Source organism: Cydia splendana, chromosome 11, assembly GCF_910591565.1.
Source record: "Cydia splendana chromosome 11, ilCydSple1.2, whole genome shotgun sequence".
Classification (NCBI taxonomy): Eukaryota; Metazoa; Arthropoda; class Insecta; order Lepidoptera; family Tortricidae; genus Cydia; species Cydia splendana.
Window position 1 is genome coordinate 13,349,873 of NC_085970.1, and position 23,892 is coordinate 13,373,764.

Below are 23,892 nucleotides of genomic sequence, written 5' to 3' on the forward strand. Positions count from 1 at the left end.
GCACATCACTTATCGGACATAAATGACAGAACCTTGAATTGTGAGAAAAAAAACAAACAAAAGTACCTAAATAAGTAGTATCTATACATTGCGCAATAAGGAAGATACGAGTATGGCCAAGGTTTTAACGAGATACCAGTGGAAACAGCAAGCAATCTAAAACACAATTTTAAGCTAAAATAATTGTTGAACCCATTAGTAACTTAACTTATGCAGCTACGGTTGAAAATACACTATTACATACAAACTGACAGATACTCGTATCATTCTCAAATTTTGTTGTGTACCAATGTATTTTTCATCACACTTGCTCGGAAAAGATGTATTTACACGTAGGGCTTGCGGGCGGGAAATTGAATTTTTCGCCCTAGGGCGGAAAAAATCTTTTCCGAGCAAGTGTGATGAAAAACACTTATTTACACGTAGGGCTTGCGGGCGGAAAAGATTTTTTCCGCCCTAGGGCGGAAAAGTGTTTTATACAGAAGTTTGTTTTTATTAATTCTCCTTTTTTTCCTTACAAGTGTGATGAAAAACATTGTGTGTGCCACGGGCGGTAAAGAAATTCCGAACTCGTGAACATTTTAAGCCCTCGCTTCGCGTCGGGCTTAAAATTGACACTCGTTCGTAATTTCTTATTTCCCGCCCTTAATACACAATGTACTATTTAAGCAAATGGCAATAAAGCAATACCCATAAAGGTAGGTTTTATTAGAAAATTAATTACTCCCTTGTGAGTAAAACCAGCTATTAACGCCTTTTACACTTACGTGGACACAACACTAACAACTGAGATGAAAACAATATTTCCAATACCCAACTCATCTTGAAATAAAAGTTACTGCAGCCTGCAAACGTTTCCGCATCTGATCCGCTTTCATTCCCCTTTGTTCGATAAAAAACATGGTGATTAGGAATCAACTGGTTTTTATGTGATTTCAAAATATGTATTGTTTTCCTTTATCAATTTCAAAATGAATGAATGTATGTATGTATGTATGATATGATAATGGAAGCGATTAAAAAATATCCATTAATATTTTGTAAATAAGTTACATATAAAAGAAATATTTTGATTACGAGTATGGTCATATGTTGACTCTTTATAGAAACAATTTCGAAATTGTAAGCTATGATTACGCGCGGTCTGTAACTAATGTAGAGAGATCAATATTAAATTACCCAATTTAGCTACCTTCAAGTTAAGCATTACTGAGGATTCCACGATCGTAAGGGGCACATTCAATATTCATGTTATAAAATCATAGTTAGAGTCTGTGCGGAAAGAGGAGAGTCGTGGAATGTATGGGGCTCAATACATTCCACGACTCTTCTCTTTCCAAACAGACTCTATGTAATAAATTTTCACAGTAGAAACTAACAAAGTAGCGTATTAACGGCACAACCAAAGCTCAAAGTTAAAAATTCAAGCAGTTCAGAGTCCTGAAAACTTCATTTGCACACATTTTGAGCAATGCAGGGAAATTCCCAGTTTTTATACATCTAACTACTTATACTTATGGGTAAGCCTATAATTTATTTACGTTTTGGATTAAGATATACGAGTCTTACAACATTACATAATTTAAATCCCCAAAAACTTTATAACGCAGCTCGATATATCGTAAACACTTTGATACCGGCTTTTGACGACCGGTCTGGTCTAGTGGATAGTGACCCTGTCTGCTAAGCCGATGGTCCTGGGTTCGAATCCCAGTAAGGGCATTTATTTGTGTGATGAACACTAATATTTGTTCCTGAGTCATGGTTGTTTTCTATGTATATAAGTATGTATTTATCTATACAAGTATGTATATCGTCGCCTAGTACCCATAGTACAAGCTTTGCTTAGTTTGGGGCTAGGTTTGATCTGTGTAAGATGTCCCCTAATATTTATTTATTTATTTATACCTTCACCTTCACCTTATGGTAACTATGTACAAACTATAGCAAAATAAAATATTGTAGGTCGGTGGTGTACATACGTATGCGGTAAGGTCGTGGTCATTTTTATTACGTTAAAACTTTCCGATGTAGTGTTAAGTTGTCCAGACTTATTTACGAATCAAACAACTTTAACCAACCGTCGTATTTTCTATTCAAAAATTTCTCCATAATCTTCCTATTAATATTGCGCCGTAAGAAGAGTCAACAACACGTCTTGTAATACATATTAGATAAACTTAAGATAGTCAAGTCAGCGCCATTTAAAAATTTAAATTCTTAACTCCTTTTAACTTTTTACCTGAGATGAGTAATTCCATTCCATTGTGTTGAAATAATGGAATGAAAGGCAAGAAAATAAACGTCCGCTGTGTGCGTTTACCAGATTCTGAATGAATTCCAAACATATAGTATAGTGTAGTGCCTATATTGCGTGGTGCTAGCTAGTACATAGTTAACATGAATGTGGTATGAGTGGTATGACATAAGTAGTTTGAACGATTTTAGACGGAAGAATGTGTTGACGCCTGACCAATGACGCAGTGTAAAAACGTGTGGATCGTAATAACATATTTCTTCATGTTCTTCACTTTGTTTTCGTTCGTTGAACGTTCCGTTTCTTAAGTGAACGATTTTCGACATTTAATTTTTGGTCACGCACATTCTTTAAAATAAGAACGGCCCGCCACGATTGAGTCATAAGCGTAATCACATTTACGCAATATCGATAAAAATCTGAGCGATTCTTTGTATTGTTTCGTCAGAAAACGAAAATATGACGTGTTTTTTTTAAGTAATATATTTCTATAGTTTATAGGTTTTTTTTGACAGCTCGTTAATTCGAGAACCTTGATTTCCACTTGATAAATTGTAGTCCAAGTAAATATAATCTATCCGACATGGATATTGAAGGAATGTAAACACATCATAACGTTTTCTTTTATTTTGTTTACATCCTAAAGGGGCCCACTGATTAACAGTCCGCCGGACGGTATCGGCCTGTCAGTTAGAACAAAATTTTGACAGTTCCGAACAACTGACAGGCCGATACCGTCCGGCGGACTGTTAACCAGTGGGCCCCTTTATATACATATGATAGGTATGGCACAATAGACTAAAGCTATAATTTAACGGTTCGCCCATTTTCTTCCTGAAAACGTATGTATAAGTTTACAATTCCGAGGCTAAACAGACTAATCCATAGCTCCTGTGACCCAAATTTGTAACGACATAGTGGAGCGGCTGACGCGAACCGTCAAGGCGGCTTCGTCCCGAGAGACCAGCGGGAATTTACCGGGGGGGGGCAACCGGACACGCTTATAGGGGGAGGGGACATGTCAACTTTTATACAGGAACTGGGTTTTTCTGCTCTAAGTGATTTGGAACATTTGTCACGAGCTTTTGATTGTTTCTGATCGGTGATGTATTGACAGGTCTTGACGTCGAACGCGCCCGGGGGTCTGAGTAGTTTTTCAACGTTGTAGCATCCGTAATAGCACCGTCACTCGTCTATGATGTAATTTGTCAAAAATTTCTGCCACATACATAATGTCAAATAGGAATTTTGAATATTAATTAATATGTATTATCATTAAGCATGTCCAGTTGTGTTTTAACGAATACATAACTTAATCAAAAACCTACTTCCGATTTAGTCCGGCGAGACTTTTATAGATAGGTATATATTATGCCTACCTAAGTACATATAAGTTATTCACGTATGGCAACACAATTTAAATCGAATGGTACCGAGGCCAATTCATGATTTACGCTAAGTCCTTTACACCTTTACAGAATTTAAAACTGAGCTTCCCGAATTGTTATTACAAAAACAAAATCAATTACGCGCCTGACCTATGGGGTCAAATTAAATATGAAAGAGGATGACGGGGTGGGAGTTCAATTTCTATAATTAATCTGGAATTAACTACCTATATCACAATCATCACTACCATAAATATATATAGTGTCCAAAGAAAAAATATATAATTTAAGAATCTTTCCTCTCCGTTAATTAGAGAATCTAACACCAATTACCTACTCATAAAGAAAAAAAATAGAATTCGCTCAATATTAAAGAATTAACCGGGTTTACTGGTCCATAAAAGTTTTAGGTACCTATATATTGTGCTAACTATTCTGCAGTTATAGGCTAGTGATATATTTTATTAACATAATAACCGCTACAATGCTGTTCTACATTTAGTTACAGACATATTAATAAAAAAAAATCGCTTGACTGTCCTAGCCCGTTGAAAAAGTCGTCATAAAAGTTCAAAACTTCGCACATAGTTTATTATATAGGTATGTACTTGAACGTCACCAATATCCTATAAGAGTCTTCTTATACCGATTCTGTAGAACGCAACAGTCATAAATTTGAAACGAGCACGAACCAGGCCAAGGACACTGTCTGCAATCTGCATATTAGTCAGAGACGTCAGAGTACGGTCAACGAGGCAAGGAAATAAATGCACTGCCTCCACGGCCGTACCATGACTAAACTCCACATAACATTCCACGGGAGAATTAATGGTGACATTTAGATTACATAGTCACAGTTTGGCATCTTGAAAATGTGTTACATAACTTAAGATAATAAAAATTGAATTACGGAAGTACAACAAAGTAAAAACATATTATACAACTTATAGAATAGCAGCCCAAACAAATACGAAAAGAAATTGTCAGAACTTAACGCTATTTTACGATATCAGCACACCTAAAATTTATACATTTTCGGAATATCAACACAACAGCATTGATAAGTTATAGAGAAGTAAAATGATATACATTACATAGAATTATTGAACAAATTACGAAATACCAAAAGGCAACTTGTAAGCAAAAAGCCAAAACAGGAACATCACGTAGTCTACGACATTTCTACGGTTTTGATTTGCGATGCTAATCGCGACTAGTGTGGGAAAGCTGTGCTCTCGTATACTGACGCTCTCGACGAATTTGGCAGGTAGTAAATTCATGCTCTATTGTTGATTTAGCAAGGTCGGTTCAAATCAAGTTATTGTTAAATATAAAGTACATTACGAGAATATATGAGCGGACAATGAAGTTGAAGTAGACAAAGTTTAACACGCGCTTTTCTCTTTCTGCGAGAGTGTGATGCATCCTTTATGTATTACGATAAAGAATGCATTGTTCATCATCATCATTCAGCCTATATACGTCCCACTGCTGGGCACAGGCCTCCTCTCACTCGCAAGAGGGCTTGGGCTATAGTCCCCACGCTGGCCCAATGCGGATTGAGGACTTCACATACACCTTTGAATTTCTATATTTCTATTTTTCTTTGCATTGTTCATAAATTATTATTATTAAGGGGCTTGTCGGTTTATAAATTATGAATATTAAAGGCTGGCGAGACAGCAGCAGAAGTTTGTCGTGGGAAAGAAGTTATAAAAAAAAATAAGGTTGTCTGTAAAGTCGGTTTACGGACGATAATTTTGCGTGATAACCTCATAAGAAAACATTACCATTATATTACGTAACGTTACCATGGAGATCTGTCCACAACGTGACACTTTTTCGTACATGCTCCCCGTGTTCATCGTCTTTATATGACGTTATCACGTGATAATAAGGGACACTACGAGTATATGGCTGATATTAAAAATTCAAACGGATTGTACCAGACTGAAAAAAATACATAGGGCAGATTCTTATGATTCGATTTACTTACTAGTTAATGTAAAATTAGGTTTCAGACTAAGTCGAAAAGTTAGCGCGGTTTCAACGGAATTTAACTTTTGACGAAGAGAAAATTCATCCAATCGATACGTACTGCGAGCGTTGTTTCCCAGAACTATTTACCTTTAAACATATACGTTGAAACTGATACGGAATGAAAACACAATTTAACAGACTGTAGTGAAATCTTCGTTTTTTTTTCAGTAAAGAAAATGTCTAATTATTACAAGATTTTTCTAATTGGACTTTTTACAAGATTTGTCAAATAGTTACAAGATTGTTTTTCTTGCGTTGACAAAGTTTTGAAATCGAGGTTCTGACTTCTACATTCGTGCCAAATATGTCTTACTACTAGGCACAGGCCTCCTGTCCTCGAACTAGTTTTCACGCTATCCTATTGCCTAAATATTCGCGACTTCACAGAGATTTTTGTATTTCTTTGCCGATCTACGAGTACATGGAGGTTTCCTTAAGACGTTTTCCCTCACCAAATGCAACTCAGTCGTAACGTCTTACGCCATTGGTGTGAACCAACTGTTTGGCATCAGCACGCCTCACCGCTCGCTGCAGCTTTTTAGGGTTCCGTACCCAAAGGGTAAAAACGGGACCCTATTACTAAGACTCCGCTGTCCCTCCGTCCGTCCGTCCGTCCGTCCGTCTGTCACCAGGCTGTATCTCATGAACCGTGATAGCTAGGCAGTTGAAATTTTCACAGATGATGTATTTCTGTTGCCGCTATAACAACAAATACTAAAAAGTACGGAACCCTCGGTGGGCGAGTCCGACTCGCACTTGTCCGGTTTTTTTTAATGATATCGGAGGCAAACGAGTAGTCGAATCGCCAACACCAGAGGGGTTGCAAGTGCGTTATAGAAGGATAGGAGTACGCTCTGTTTTTTAAGGTTTGCAGTTTTTCCTGGTTTACTTAAATCGTCTAGTATTGAGGAATAATTTGAATAGTAATACTCGAAGAGAGTATCCGGGCAAGGCAGGAATCCCGAAGTTAAATATGCATAGATCGGCCGACCCCGGGCTGGCACTGGACTAATAAGGTCAGCTTCGGGACGCGCCATAGCACAAACGAAGACATTAAAGCAACCATTACACCTTATCTTAGGTGTAAGGTGCGCAAATGGCCACTTAAGTGGTCTTTACGCCTGTTTGAGGTGTGTCGGTAAACAAACGTCTATTATATTGGGTGTTACTATTTTTACGAGTACTAGTTTATTATTATAGGCTTGCAAGTTTGTAACAATGGGGGTATCAGGAGCATAGGTTATCCGAGTCGCTCTTCAGGCCTATGATTGTCGCGCCTTTATCATGGTCGTCACTTCTCGCTCGACAGGTTAATGTAGGTAAGTGCGAGAGTGACGCACGGCACAATAGATCACAATAGTGCAATCATCATATTCGTACTGGAGACTACAGTCACCAGCAATAATATGTTAATCTTCGAAGGCCGCAAAAATATATGACACGATTTTATGGTTCTACAAATAAGATCGTGTCAGATATTTTTGCGGCCTTCATTGTGTAACATATTATTGCAGGTGACTACACGGAGCAAGGCGTCAAATATACCTACATCGGCTGGAGAGGTTTTGTATTGGAATTGTACTAATAAGTAAAATAAATAAATTGGTAGTTGTATTGTGTTTGTATATGTAAGAAGTAAAAAAAAATAAGAAGAAAAATTAAATTAAGCATTTCTAATATTTTTTTAAAAATTATTTTTTTAATTCTACGTGAGTAGTACTCATACTAAAAATTAACTTCGTCAATCTACTGCATCATTGTATAATTAGATAATGAAAAATTGTAAAATGAACAAGGCGAGATTATTATTTTGAGGTAGCGAGCCCCACCGCCACCTACTTTGTTTAATTATCAGATGAGAGTGGTAATACAAATGACAATAGCCTCGTTACGAAAAACGAAAAGCAAATGAGGAATGATATTTAATAAAATTCAAAGCTTAAAATAAAAAAATACAATAAAAAGTTTACAGACACGTGTCACACGTGCCACGTGTAACTAATCATAACGTGTCACGCAAACCTGTTATCGATAAATTCTACAAGTTATTTTTATTGGTTTAACTACGCTACGAGTAATACTTATTAGGTGTATGACGTATATTCCGAAAATATATAATAATCGTCGTTACTTTTAAGTAATTCTAATAATATAAAACTCCGGTACTGAAAAAGAACTTACACACGACTACGCAAAATTGACTAGACTTAAAAACAATAATTATAAGTTTTAAAAAGGGCAATAACTAAGAAACTTAACGCTCAATTATTTAAAAACTCAAACTATTAAAGACAAGTTACGCAAAGCGATCTCCACGCACCAGGAGTAATTATCTCGTAAACTACGACTCCAGAAAACGAGCATTTCGAAAATTAACATTTTTGTTAACGGGTTTCCTACGAACTGTTTACATTATACGGCAGTAAGATATTGAACATTCATACTTACTGTAATGCAAATGTAGATTATGATGTAAACAATGGGAAGATTCCAACAATAAAGTTGTTAAGGAAGCCAGAAGTCCCATGAAAACTAACATACTGGTACTACAAAGATTTCATCGATAGATATAGGTAGATTATCTTGCAAAGCAAGAGTAGATATCAAACCAGCAAAACTGATGTCAAAACTTCAGAATATCCAACGAGGCGGATCTGTTTAAGAGTAATACAGCGCCATTTTTCAGACGCTGCGCTATGAACGACATCTGCATCGTATAGCTTGCATTTATTGAAAGCGGAATATTCCCACTTCCCACCCCATCCGGTGACGTGCAAACGGAAAAATACGACGTCGTACCGAACCGATTGTTTCTCTATGCCGAACGCGAACGAGACCCAAAGTAGGTACGGAATAATTATAGGTACCGCGAGAGCGACATGTCCTCCCGTCCCCACCCTCCCCCTGGGATAAAATGTCATGAATGTGGCGAAGACTTGTTGCTTTATCAATGTCATGTTTTAGGGAGACGGGGTAACAGATTCAAAGGGTTAGACTGTTTTGCGTACCGAACTGGATTTTTTGCAGAGAATAGTTATTTGTTTTACAAGGGGGCAAAGTTGTTGTTTAACCGCTCGTGCTAATATTGATACCCGAGCAAGCGAAAGATTCCAAAATTGAACCACGAGCGTAGCGAGTGGTTCGAAAAATGGAATCTTGAGCGTTGCGAGGGTTTCAAAGCACGAGGGTTAAACAAAATTTGCCCCCGAGTGAAACACAAAATTTTTCACCACACCAACCCGAAGCAAATATTAAATGTAAAATATCAAAGAAAGTCAAATCCAAATGAATGTTATTAAATATTTATCATCCAAAATCATCATTTAAAAGTCAATTCTACCAGCAAACATAAGAAAACAACTCAAAATTTACATTTGATTACTTTGCCTCACATGTGAATAAAATGCAACTTTGTTATCAGTTTTTGAAGTGCAAAGTAAGCCTTTCCGAGCTGGTGTGGTGAAAACATATTTAAAGACTTAGGTGATGGCTTCCTGATGTCAGACTATATTAACTACAGCAAAGCAATATCTTCCTTTACTTATAATATTTTCAGCAATAATGAAATTTTAGTTGAGTATAGATTTTACCTTTAGAAATTCTAGAGATGACGTTTATAACATGGAACTACTAAAATAAATCTAAGGTAGTGATGAAATCTGACCACATGCGTCGAAAACCGGAAAATAAATTGGTTTCTAAAAATAAATGGCATCATATTGTGTATATGAAAGTTTACAATAATAGATTATTTGCTTTAATTGTACGATATAAAGAAAGAATTGAGTAAGTAGGATGGAATAAAATTGTTCTTCCAAGAAAGAAAAATGATTGGCTGAATAACAATTTTCGCAGAAAAGGCACTACTTGGAAAAAATTATCAGCTCTTGGAATAATCGATACACGCACTTTTCCGTAAAGCTCTCTGAATAAGTGGATGTAAAATAAAATTCATTAGAAATAAATCTTATACCTTTAAACGAACAATTCTTGTAAGTATATTTATTTATTTATATATATTTCAGGGATCTCGGAAACAGCTCTAACGATTTCGATGAAATTTGCTATATGGGGGTTTTTGGGGGGCGAAAACTCGATCTAGCTCTAGGTCTTATCTCAGGGAAACCGCGCATTTTTGAGTTTTTATATGTTTTCCGAGCAAAGCTCGGTCTCTCAGATATTATAAATAATGCGGTACTCGTAAGGCGTGCCGCTTCCAAACCTGAGTATATGTAATTTTGAACCTCGACTCGTAACAAAAAACAAAAGTACCTACATAAGATATTATGTGTGAATTCTCTAATCCTCATAGAGGCGGACGTCCTGACGCTAGTCAGCGGACTATTATGTTATGTAGCTCACACCTACCCACTTACAACGAGACAAAGTCCAGCACTAGGTCTTAGAAGAATGGTGAATAACTATTAAGCGTTAGTTAGAATTTGTGACCGTTATAAGTTTTAACAAAGTATAGGTATCTATATTAATAATTTCTAACGTAAATTAAAGGAGCAATCAATATACGGGAATTGCGTTAAAAGAATAAATAAAGTTCAGCCAGGCTTCACGGAAAAGTGATACATTTTAATTAAACGTGTTCCACGAATTCTGCGGCGAGAATATCGCAACATTTTCACGAAAAAAGGGAAAATATTTAATTTTACTAGAGGGCTCTCACTCTGGAGGGCGCTCGTCAGTGCTTTGTCTTCATACTACGAGTACCTACAATGCAGAAAATAAGCTAAAACACTGAAGTGGATACCCTTGTAGTAACTACTTGATCTAGCTTTTATTATTTTTATTAGTGACATGTGACGACCCGACGGTGACGACCCATTCAGTATCAGAAGCCAGGCTTCGTCTGTTATAAAAGGTTCCCTGTATCATATTAAACAGGAAACTTGTTAAGTACATACTTGCGTATTGATTGACATGCGTTTACGACGGCGTTGGCCCGCAAAAAATCTTAAGATTACGTTTTACGCCACCCCTTTGTGTTGTCGAAAGCAAATTGCAAGTGTCGCGTAAAATGTTCACGTTCGAAAGACTACGGGAAGTATAAATCATCCAGATTTATTTAATTGCCCATAAAGGGCAGACTATGTTGGAAGTGGCGATGTGAATAAACTTTTACATATAAATAGCTTCATAGTGAAATAAACATTGCGGGAATAAAATGGGCGCAGTGAATTTGGGGTCGCCAAATGACAGTTACACTTATAATGTCCGGAGATAGCCATCTCGGAGAACATTAACATTTTAGCGCTACGATTCTAAAACTGAAGAAATTACGTGACTTTGTGAAATGTTGTTTAGCAAAACGGGAGTTTGAAAGTATAATTAGGTTCAACGACACCATTTTAGGATTGACGTCAGTAACATGGTATAATAATATACTCCGCCTGGTACTCCATTCCCGTCTTTTCTAGGTCACCTAACTGACACGGGCCTACGTCATCATGCGACAGCGCTATATGATAATATGCGATAGCGCTATATATAGCGGCCATGTTGTTGTGACGTAGGCCCGTGTCACTCTGGGAATGGAAGACCATGTTTTATTAGACTATGGTCAGTAATGCAAAAAATTGCCTATGTATTTATTGTTTATTTAGAGCACACATGAATTAGAATAAGGTAACAGCTCATCTTTAAGCTTTGAATAATAATTCAAATGATTATAATATTTAAAGCAAACATCAAATGAACACGCTGGTATATTATGTAAGTAAAAGTCGAAGGATTGTTACAAACATTGATTGACGGCGTCAATGTATGGAGTTGAGTCTTAGATACAACCTGTTGAATCCCTGGTGATTCCGACTATCTTCATTGGAAATACAGGCACTTGAGTATGTTGACGTTCGATATTACCCGAGCAAACTGACTGTAAGAGGTGCTAGAAAATAAATACTCACCTACGAGCAATGTCGGGTGTCAAATATCATTTCGTCTGTGAAGCTAACCGAATTGCGCACTAAAATAAATTTAGCAATCAATAGCAATCGGGAATAGTGTGGTGTGAGTGAGTGTTTAACTGAAATATTGTTACTTTTGAAAGTAATTTAGTTCAGTTACCAGCTAAAATACCTAAATGGCACGCTTTCAGTGCTTTGTTGTGTGACATACATATTTTGGCAGGAAATAAAACGCGAAGTACCTAAACACTAAGTGTGAAATATTACAGTTTAAATCCAAAATCCTATTAAATTTTTATCATTCTAAATCATCACTTAAAAAGTCAATTCCCCAGCCCAACATGAGGCAACATCTCAAAATTTGCACTCTTGTGGATAAAATAAAACCTTCTTATCAATTTTAGAAGAACAAAGAGAGCCTGTACGAGTGGCTCCAATTTCACCACGGTGACAGGTGCGACAATTGTAAAATCACTGTTGCTGACGTCACAGGCATCCATGGGCTACGGTTACCACTTACCATCGGGCGGGCCGTATTCCTGTTTGCCACCATCATTGTATTATTTAAAAAAACTTTATTATATCGGAAACAAACAGATATTTCTTTTCAGAAGTTTCTGACAATTGTCAAGATTTAGCAGAATTGTAGGTAATTCTTGACAGGTAATGAGTTATATGTCGGAATTTCGTGACAATTGTAGTGTTTCTTGTGACAATTGTCATAAACTTAGCAAAGAGAAATATCTGTTTTTTTCCGATATGATAAAGTTTTTTTAAATAAAACAATGATGGTGGCAAACAGGAATACGGCCCGCCCGATGGTAAGCGGTAACCGTAGCCCATGGATGCCTGTGACGTCAGTAACAGTGATGTTTTACAATTGTCGCACCTGTCACCGTGGTGAAATTGGAGCCTGGTGTGATGAAAAATATATTATAAAATTAGTCATTGATGATGTGCTATTTACTTAATTCTTAATTTCACTTAATAATTTGTACATTAGTTACAAAATGTCACTTACAAGGCGAAGTAAACAAATTTTAATGGACAACATAAAGTGCTCGTCTAATGCATCGTTAAAACTATTTTTACCATTATGACGAACTCACTGGAAAATTCCAGTGATGCTACATTACATAGCGCGGATGATGCACAGAGAAACAGATTGTGGCTGTGTATTAAAACTAAACAAATATGATTTTTTTCTCATTAAAAAAAAACAAATATTACACAGACTAACAATAGATTCACTGCACTATAAAATATACCATAAAAATTCAATGGTAGAATGTTAGTAAAATACCGGCCAAGTGCGAGTCGGACTCGCGAACGAAGGGTTTCGTACCATTACGCAAAATACGGCAATAAAATCACGTGTGTTGTATGAGAGCCCCACTTAAATATTTATTATATTCTGTTTTTAGTATTTGTTGTTATGGCGGCAACAGAAATACATTATTTGTGAAAGTTTCAACTGCCTAGCTATCACGGTTCATGAGATACAGCCTGGTGACAGATAGACAGACGGACAGCGGGTCTTAGTAATAGGGTCTCGTTTTTACCCTTTGGGTACGGAACCCTAAAAATAAATGTTTCACGAAAATGAGCATAAAACTGTGCGTTACGGTCGCTATGTAAGTACTTACACAATAAATACTTAGAGACTTACGGCGGCGTTACTCATAAACGCGCTATAAGCCTCAATTAGCTACCTATTAATCATTCGTCTTAATCTATCATTTTGACTTATGTCTTTGTGGGAAAGGGATAAAACATGAATTGAAGCATGAAACATGAAGCTTATTAAGTTTTATGAATAGGGGGTTAGACGTTTGAAGTTTTATTTTAATTTGTTTCAGAAATTGTGGCATGTTGATATGTTTCTATGGCTCCTAAGATTAGATCTAACAAACTATCATAATAATAATAATTTAATTTATCTTGCTAACGGTGAGTACTTGCACAGACATAATCTCGTAGCCAGGATTATTCACCAACAACTTGCTCTTCTATATGGCCTTGTGGACCGCGAAGTACCGTACTACAAGTACTTACCTGCGCCTGTTCTCAAGAATGGTCGTGCCACGCTCTATTGGGATCGATCTATCATCACTGACAGGACTATTGTCGCCAATAAGCCTGACATCGTGCTGATAGACCGATCGCAGCGCCGGGCCGTGCTCGCCGACGTCACCATCCCCCATGATGAGAATCTCGTGAAGGCCGAGAAGGACAAGTCCAGCAAGTACCTAGACTTAGCTCACGAGATTACCGCCATGTGGGATGTTGACTCGACGATCATTGTTCCGATAGTTGTGTCAGCGAACGGTCTCATAGCGAAGAGTCTCGACCAACACCTAGAGAGACTCTCGCTGGGTGGTTGGATCAAGGGTCAGATGCAGAAGGCGGTAATTTTGGACACGGCGCGTATAGTACGTCGGTTCCTCACTCTGCGGCCCTGACCACCGGCAGCTTGCGCCAAGCCCCGCTGCCGGCGGCACCCTAGGTTAGGTTTTTTATAATGTGTTTATATATTTTTGTTATGTTTTGTAAGTGTTTTTATATTTTACTTTTATACTCACATTGTAAAATCCTAACCTAAGACCCTAATTGAATAAAGAAAATAATTTAATTTGAGTCAACAGTCAACACATGCTAAAAGTACTGAAAGTAAAAAAAAAAAACAATTTATTTATTTTATATCTTTACCCAATGGTGTTCCGGTCCGGACATTTGGGAAGCGTGCGCGGACCCGAAGCCAACACGTAGAAGCCTCTTGAGACTTAAATGAGATGTAAGGGGTACACCGAGCGGTTGCTTATTTATTTTATTACTAAGCGTCCGCTGTGCCCCGCAGAAAAAATCAACTGCACCAAGCAATTTAAAAAAAAGTATGCTTTAATTTTCTGACCACTGAGAGCACGATTTGACAGTTCGACGTAATTTTTCACGAAATTTGTCACATGATCGCCATGTACAGCTAAGCGGGAGAGGTGTTCAAAATGATCTTGACGCGACTTTATTGTTAAGAGAATAAGAGCGCGTCCAGGTAATTTTGAACAGCTCGCCCGCTTAGCAACTTCTGCTGCTGACTGTAACAAATTACCAATAAAAACAAGTGAAATTTTTCTCCTGCGATGTCAACAGAATCAGGGTTGTCGAGGTGACATCATCGCTGCAGCACGTTGGGGCCGGGTGAAATATCGCCGCGTCATAATGACGAACTCGGCGGCCACAACAAAACGGTAGCGACCACTCGCTTCCGATAGCCCTACTGTATTTACGGAGTATTATGTATAGGTACGGTCTACCGTTTTACTGAGGCGGTTGGTAAAGTTATTATAAAATTATCGTAACAAATTGCAATGAAACAGTAGTTTTTAAGTTTAGTTTGTAACTGCTCTATGTACCTCTTGTGCATATCACGCAAAAACCCACTAACGAGCGAATCGCTCAAGATAAAAATAATATCAAAAAAAGAAACGCATTTCATGTGCGTACTTAAATGATGAAATTCTATTTTATATTAAACTATCGACAAAGTAAAATCTTAATATTTCAACAATACTAAAGTGGTCCCTAACATGCAAACAGCCAAAATGTCACCTCATCTCACTTAATCTTGAATATGAAATGCAATATTTGACTGACATGGCTCGACGCCAAAATGAGGCGCCATTCAAATGCAGTGATTTCGTGAACCTTCTTCATAACGGGAAATGTTTTTAAAGAACGACTGCAGCCTACAAATTACAGTTCTAAATAAATGCCAATTTCCGATTGTGTTGCCCAACATAACCAGGAAACGATAAACAAATTATACAACTCAACAATTGTCCAATCGGAACAATAGAAACTTCAAGAAGTTATGGTCTCCGTATCGCCCCGCGGCTAACAATACTCGCTCACCGACATCATACATTGTATGAGCAGCCATACATCAAGACTCGATTGCCTTGACCGCTACACGGGGCCAATCAAACTTTTTATGCCACCTCATCTGCTCGCATAACATATGGCATCTCATTTGTACTGTCACGCTTTTATGACCTTCGCTTACGGGAGACTTCAATTTTATTTTATAACGAGTAAAACCAACTATATACTAGTGACTCTGTGAGCTGTAGACCTCGCGAGCATAGCTTATTGGGACCGTGCACGATGACAGCCCCGCCCCACACAGCGGTTTGATCAATCAACAATACGAAATTTTTAATTTATTAAAAAAAATACGAAGTTTAAGTGAAAAAAAAATACAAAAACTTATTTCTTACTGGGGATCGAACCCAGACTTTCTGTGTGCAACTGCAAACAAAAAAAGCGAGTGTTTGCAAAATGCGCTATGATAGTTCTTAGCTAAGCTGACGAAATTCGGCTACTCATTCTCGAATAAAAACTAAATATCTAAATATCGCCTAAACCAGCAATACAATTTTTCTGCATTTTTTGCCATTTACTATGTAAATATGTCTCAAAAAGAAAATACTCTTATGATATCGATACGACTATTTGCTTAAGCGCGAGGTATCACAACTCCTCCATTTTAGAAAATTTCCAAAAAATGGATCAACAAAAAAAAAATTTACTCATAGAATCTGGTCACAAAATTTCACGAGAATCGGTTGAGAATTGTGACCTGTAGAGGAGAACATCCGGACATACAAAAGCAAAATGCCCGAGTCAAAACGTAGACCTTCGCTACGCTTCGGTCAATTAGTACTACCATAATATATTGTAGTAATTTAATTACCTACTATAAGTATTAAGTTACATAACTAAAAACTGATGACCCCACTCATTGTTGAGTTTTGCGGGGCTATGAGTATTTTTTAAGAATAACTCTGTATTTTATTAAATAAATAAATAAAACTAGTTTTATGTGGAATATGAAATTTACGCGTCGGTTATGTTAATTAATGTCTAATCCAATGGCAAATTCATTACGTTTCATCATTAGGTTAACAATATTATAAAATAGGTAATATAATTGTGGTGTCTGGAAATGCATGTAATTGAAGAGCCAACTAATTACTCGTCTGTAAATACTATATCCCATCCATTTTTACCAGTAACCGACTATTTTGGCGAAAATACTAAACATAACGGTAAAAGGAAAGCCTTGTAAATCTCATATCATAACTCTATTTACACAAATTTTGCGATCCAATGTATTTATACTTTAACCCGAACCCACAATTCTTAGAACAATTATGTTGAATGTACGAAACTATTACGCTCAATAGGCAAGCAGACCCAACATCTACAATCACAATGATCTAAAAGTCCAAATATGATAATCAGTCGACAACCAGCCCGCCGTCAAGCTTTATCGAAATAAACAATGGACCGTCGTCGCCGGATTCCAAGTAAAACCTTTCGGAACACACAAAAAAGGTGCATCTATTTATCTTTCTCGGGACACATGCAGGGGCAACAATTCGGCCCCTAATTAAAATGGATTAGGTTACTAAGCGCCCGCTTTATTTGTTTAAAAAGTCGGAGAAAGTTTTAATTAGTCCTTCGGTAAGCTAATATTTGTCAAATAAATATAATTTACAATATCTCGACGAAGCGTTAAGTGAGGTTGCTGTTATCAGAGATGATGATTTAGCCTCCAAGAGCCCAGAAGCTTTTGTTTTGTTTTTGATTTCATAATTTGTCTAATTTGGAATTTGTCTTTATACAGGCTTCTGAGATCCAGGGGGTTAGATTTAAGGGTTGAACGTTTTTTGGACCTGTAAGAGTATAATTTGGTGTCAGTAATCTGTTCTCGGCCATGAAAGTAAGATGTGGTCATGGGAATTCAGCAGGGTTGAAAATTCTCGAAAAAATCAAATCGTTTTTTTAGGACGTTTTGAAATTTTCGTTTCTTTCCGTATGTTTCAGTTTTTTTGGGAAAGAAACGAAACTTTTTTAAACTAACGACAGCGTCAAAGTCAATAGACATTTTCACAAATGATCGCCAGCCAGCATTTAGATAACAAAACACACGACTAAGCAGGTGTAGTTACCTAAACTATGGATTAAATATAAATGGAAAAATTCACAAGTTCTTTTCAAAGTGCGTTTTTTCCGTTTATTTCCGATTTTTTTGCTTTTTTCGAAAAAATTATATAAACTAAGTGACATTGTTTTTTTCCGAATAAAACTTAAAAAAACATGGCTTTTAGAAAAGAACGGGAATTTTCCCGGGTTTTTTCAACCCTAATTGAAACCCAATCGAATTCAGGTTTTTAGAATCCTCTCGATAAGTTGAATTTTTACAAAAATATACGAAGTCTACAGATAACTGAGAATTAACATCGTTAACTAGACTTATGAAGTAATTTGCACAGTTTATTGACGTCACTTTCCACCGAGACCAGTTGTCTTATGGGATTGATACCGGTCTGACATGAAATGCACGCCCCTGCACGGCATCTGAACAGGCCTCTAATCATTCGAAGTCGCGCCGCAGTGAGCCAAACGCTCGTTTTTTACCACATCTCATTTGCATTGCTTTCCGTCTTGCTTGCGCTTGACAAAAAAGGCAGGAGGTGACAGAGATGCAAATCTGTCCCGGCGACCTTCGCAACGTGCGCACGCGGCGATACCGTTGCGTCCGAGAGAAGGAATTTTTGTACGGTTTTCCGAGATCCGCACAGGCCTGTCACTCCAATCGCCTACCGTGTTCAGGCGAGGCCATTGTAACCGTGTTGTTAATGCACGTTAGATCTGATGCGAAATCGGAGTTAATTCTGTTTCAAGTCACGATCGCTTACAGTCGGTTAAACATGGGAATAAGCCTAGCTGACGGTGCTTGCATACTTTGTTACAACAATAATACGTGTCATGAATTAATATTTGGTTCAAATCAAACTAGCTCCCTTTATAAACTAGAATTAGCCGGCTAGATCTAATTCCCACATTACATATGTATTTTGCTCTGTTTAACTTTACGGTCGTCTCGCCGCGTACCTAATTCGTCGAATTGTGCACTGTGCGTCATATTAACCGAATAATAGAAATACCGGGGCTAATAATATTACAATCTGTAAAGTCGACATCAAATATATCTGCCGCTCCAAATATAGCAGGATAGGGAAATATATCAGGTAGGTTCAAAAATCTGAAGTTGCACTCAATCGCTTTAACAATAGAGCCGTGTTTGGATATTTGTAAGCGCCTTTTTCATTTTAAATGCAACTGTACAAATCGTGAACATTCGAGGTAGGTACTCCACATTTTAATGGCTATTAAGGAACCTGTGTCATCTCACGACTTGAATGATGCTTCCCATACGTCATCTTAGATCCGAGTCCAAACGAGAGCATTAAAATTCTTCTGTAATGATTTCTAAAAAAGATTAATCGTTTTATTTTCACCGCTTTCAATGGCAGTCGATTGACATTGAGGTAGTTAACGAGATAAATTGTATTTGGCGTCGCGAGGATATTAGGATTCGTCATTTCGACGATAATTTATCATGAGCTCGCCGTTGGATTCAAGAAATGTAATATGGAAGGAAATAGGTCACGCAATGCTTAGCGGCTGTCGTGACCTGTGACTAAAGCCGCGTAGTTAAGACTAGTTGTTTCTGGTTTCCTATTATGTTCACTATCTTATTTTACTGAGCGAATTCCTTTATCTCTTATCTAGGTTTTTATTGCTTAATTTTAAAGAATAAATTGAAATTCAACAAATGACTTTACATGATTCTCGGAATGATAGGTATTCCGACTTCGTTTTTTGTCAATCCATAGACTTAAATATTGTAACTCCGTGCAATGTTGTCCAACCGGTTTATTCGAATGTTAAACCAAAATGTTAGCTGAGAATAGTCAGAATACAGAATTACCTCGAGGACTCGTGTAATTTATGCTTGCGATTACGTTCCGAGACGGTGTTGATGGCATACTAACCATCACGACTACCGCTGCGCCGCGAATATTGTCAAATCATTCTTGCATGCAGCGATAACGAGCCACACATATACATAGCACACACACATGCATACAAACTACGAATACCACTTCTCCCTTAGTTCGAATTCTAAAGAATAAAGTATTTTATTATTATAATTACATTACAAATAATTACTCAATAAAATAAAATACAGAACCCGACAAATAAAAAGACAAAGCTTTAAAGCGGAATAACTTTAAAATGAGATCTCTTTGAGAATTCTGGACAATTTGAGTGATGAACATCTAGTCACTTAACATCCGAAAATGTAATAAACATATATTTCATATCATCAAAACTAAAAGTCTGATTATGTCATGTATTTTTGTGTAATATAGTACGATAATCTAACTTGACGCTACGAATAGGTTAATATAGCAACTTCATATTTAAATTAGTCATCAGTAAACAAAGCGATAGTATTTTCCCATCTTAATAAAAACGCGGCATTGAGCACACGGTCTCTAAGTGCCTTTTTGTTTAGTATTGGAGAGTTATGTATCGCTTCGGACACAAGATCGTAAAACCACGCGTCGTCATAACAAATTCCCGGCCGATGATAAACCAAGAACGTTATTCACTTTACAAAAAGGTAATTGAACTTCTACAATATTTTCTTAAGCCTTAAGTGCGCATCTAAGATAAGGTACAGATGTGGTGCGTAATACTTTAGCATCGTGTTTTTAGTTTTACGGAAACGTACGAACGGGTCATGCTATTTCAGTCAGTCTCAGTACAAAAAGTACTGAGGTTGGCTGAGGTAGTATGACAAATACATACGAACGTCTCCGAGAAAATACGATGGTAAAAGATTATGGCACTGTATCTGTATTGGCAATGACCTCGGAAACATTGCCCTAAGGTTTTAGTGTTTCGGCAGTTGGGAGTTGGGAGACGGAGCACATACCTATTTATTGTAGGCTGCAAAAATAAACTGGAATCAGGAATTAATGTGATAATTTATGTTGAATTAAAGTATATCGGAATGAACCCATCCGACCTTTATATTACAATTTTGAATGAGGCCCTAATACTTATTTTTGTAGTTCAAATCGTCGGGTGACAAGAAAAAGTCACTAAGTACTATCAAAAAATTAAAGTTACAATGCACTTTATTACACTTGTAACACGGTTTATTGTCCAATGATTTCAATGGTGTTAGTTAGTGACTTTTGCTTGTCACCCGACGAAATATAATATGTAAAACCGGACAAGTGCGAGTCGGACTCGCCCACCGAGAGTTCCGTACTTTTTAATATTTGTTGTTATATCGGCAACAGAAATACATCATCATTCATCAGTGAAAATTTCAACTGTCCTGTCTACCCCGATTCATGAGATACAGCTTGGTGACGCAGACAGACAGACGAACAGTGGAGTCTTAGTAATAGGGTCCCGTTATTACCCTTTGGGTAAGGAACCCTAAAAATCTAATATCATTATCGCCCGAGACGCTAGAAATAGAAATACAAATATATTAATGGCTCGCGAATCTCGCGATAGTCGCGGTCTAAAAAATATCTAGTTATATCAAAAAAATATTTTTGTAGTTTTTTTAACTTAATATATCTACATTGTAGAAATCAATGCATAGCCGCACGAACATATCAATCAAAACTAACTCATAGGTTTCGAATCTAATACGATTCTCATTTGATATTCCATCCATGCGAGCGATTTGCTTATAATACGAACAAAGTAGGTAACAGAATGATAAATAAATTATACTTTTATTATACCCTTTGTCGTGTCTGTAGTTTAAGGAGGCTCTCACAATAGTTACCTTCTCGTTCTTTTCCATGTAAATAGTAATGTACAGGTAGTGTGTCTCTTTCTGACGCGATGATTTATAGCCATACTAAGTTAACATATTCGTAGCTACTTGCTAGTTAGTACGTAGAACAGCGCCGTATGGTAAAAGGGAGTAACTATGTTGGAATATCGTAAATTCATGTAGCTTTAGTGATTTAAAGAGCTATAAAGGCACCCATCTTTTATCATGATTATGATTATGAGCCTATAAAGTTATTATTTTATCTTGTGAGTAAATAAAGGTTATGTTACGTTCTTCTGTGTTGGTTACAATTTAATAGCAGTTTAGTTTTGTACTATCTTTTCAAGTTTTTTTTAATACATAAGTTATAATGTCTAGAACAAAGTCGAACCCAATCGCAGTATTGCAACAGACCACAATACGATATTTTTATGTACCGTATAACATTTATATTACGATTCATATGACTAGCCATGGCTAAATGTTCGACATCAGATTTTGGTCCCCCTGCCCGACTCGGTTTTGTTCATCTGACTGCTGCAGCGTGCGTAGCTAAAGGACGTTCTATACTTTACAAAATCTGTTCTGCGCTGCGCTGCGTGAACTGCGTCGCCTGCGTCTCAGCATACGCTTAGCCTGATAGGTAGAAAATAAAGCGCAATTCACATAGTAGGTACTAGTAGCAGTATGTTTTTTTTTCTTTGTTCCAGTTTGCAATCTCTCACAATCGCCGCCGGTGGTTCAACCACAATTAAAAGCCGGTTCTAAACAAAGGCCACTGGAGCAGTGTCGATTAGAAATGAAATTTCACATAACGAGTGAAACAGTGGTCGATAAGCATGACTAATTAGCTGTGGCGAACCGCCCCGTATTATGGCGACGGGGAATAGAAACTGTGGCGCTTAAGGCTAGACATAGACATCGGTTACACGCTAATTCTGGCGTCAGTTCAGTCCATCAGTCCATTCGAGTTTTGACTGATGCCAGAATGATAAAATTACGACACAGTCGCCGTTTGGACACAGAACGCAACACAGTCATTTAGTCTTGTCTAATATGGTAACTGACGCGAGAATGACACGAACAGGTTACACGATCAGTCTCCTATCAGTTTTCTGTCATTCAAAACGGACTGATGAAATTTATCAAAAAATTTAAATTTTCATCAATCCAGACCATCAGTCCATCAGTCCGCGTGTTACACGATAATTCTCCCGTCAGTCTGACCAGACTAATCGACCGAACTGACGCCAGAATTAGCGTGTAACCGATGTCATAAAGACCTGCTGACTTTTATAATTAAACTCCAGACTTTATAGTAACTTACATCAAAACATACAACCGTACTACCGTATATGTATTCTAATTCTATTGTCTCCGATACCGGAAGGTTGTCTGGAAGAGATCGCTCTTAAGCGATAAGACCGCCTGTTGTTACCTCTATCGGCTCTATCCAATTGTCTTTGTTCATGTTACTGTACATTTATTTTAAACTATGTGAGGTGTGCAATAAAGAGTATTGTATTGTAATATTTGTAATATACAGATACGGGTCATATAAAAAACCGGACAAGTGCGAGTCGGAGTCGCCCACCGAGGGTTCCGTACTTTTTAGTATTTGTTGTTATAGCGGCAACAGAAATACATCATCTGTGAAAATTTCAACTGTCTACCTATCACGGTTCGTGAGATACAGCCAGGTGACAGACGGACGGACGGACGGACGGACAGCGGAGTCTTAGTAATAGGGTCCCGTTTTACCCTTTGGGTACGGAACCCTAATATTGTAGTATGCTAAACTAGTTCACATCTTTCCTGTAGACATCGCACGCTGCACCCTTACGGGCGAGATATGTTTTTTCATACGAAAGCATATGTGGTGAGAAATACTAAATTATAAATAATAACTAGAATGAGAAATAATAAATATTTTGGGAAAAGATCGACCTACTAGCCCCATACACATACTAAGCAAACTTTGTACTATGGGTACTAGGCGACGATAATCATGCGTACATACGTAGATAAATACATACACCAGTCGCCATCAGATATATCGGAGCGGCCGAGGAGCTCGAAAATATCTGAACGCGCACTATAACGTCTTGAAGAAAATAGAGGCGTGTTCAGATATTTGTGAGGACCTTGGCCGCACCAATATATCTGATGGCAACTGTACTTGGATACATGATAACATTCATAGTCCACGAATATTTGTCCCCGAGTATTGTGATATTGACAAAATATTCGTGATGGACACACAAATTAAAGGCCTTTTCGGGATTCGAACCCGGAAGCCTCGATCCTGCTTCGTAGGCAGGGTCACTATACCGATTAGACTAAGAGGGCATAGAAGGAGAAGATACTTAATGTAGACCTATAAGTAAACTCACCGGCTCGACTCCAGCATCATTTTGTGTGGCCTGCAAAAAAAAAGCAATTTGTTAAAACGTGGCGCAAATCACAAAGAACCACAGAGATTAACTGAACTAATATTAAACAAACATTAAACTAAAACCCCCCGGGGGATAGTCCGACCTACGTTCAAATTCAAAGCCAACCAATTTCTTC

At 37.4% G+C, this 23,892-nt stretch overlaps 1 protein-coding gene and 1 long non-coding RNA gene across 2 annotated transcripts in view; one reads left to right on the top strand and one right to left on the bottom strand.

The window, feature by feature from the left end:
* Positions 1-23,892, top strand: part of LOC134794976 (uncharacterized) — a 746,430-nt gene that overhangs the window by 342,111 nt on the left and 380,427 nt on the right. The gene's annotated exons all lie outside the window — the stretch shown is intronic.
* The window catches only part of LOC134794884 (AF4/FMR2 family member lilli), a 321,915-nt gene that overhangs the window by 152,904 nt on the left and 145,119 nt on the right, over positions 1-23,892 (bottom strand). The window contains exon 2 of the mRNA XM_063766715.1: positions 23,715-23,744. Coding sequence (XP_063622785.1) covers positions 23,715-23,744 — 30 coding nt within the window. The remainder of the gene's footprint in view (positions 1-23,714; positions 23,745-23,892) is intronic.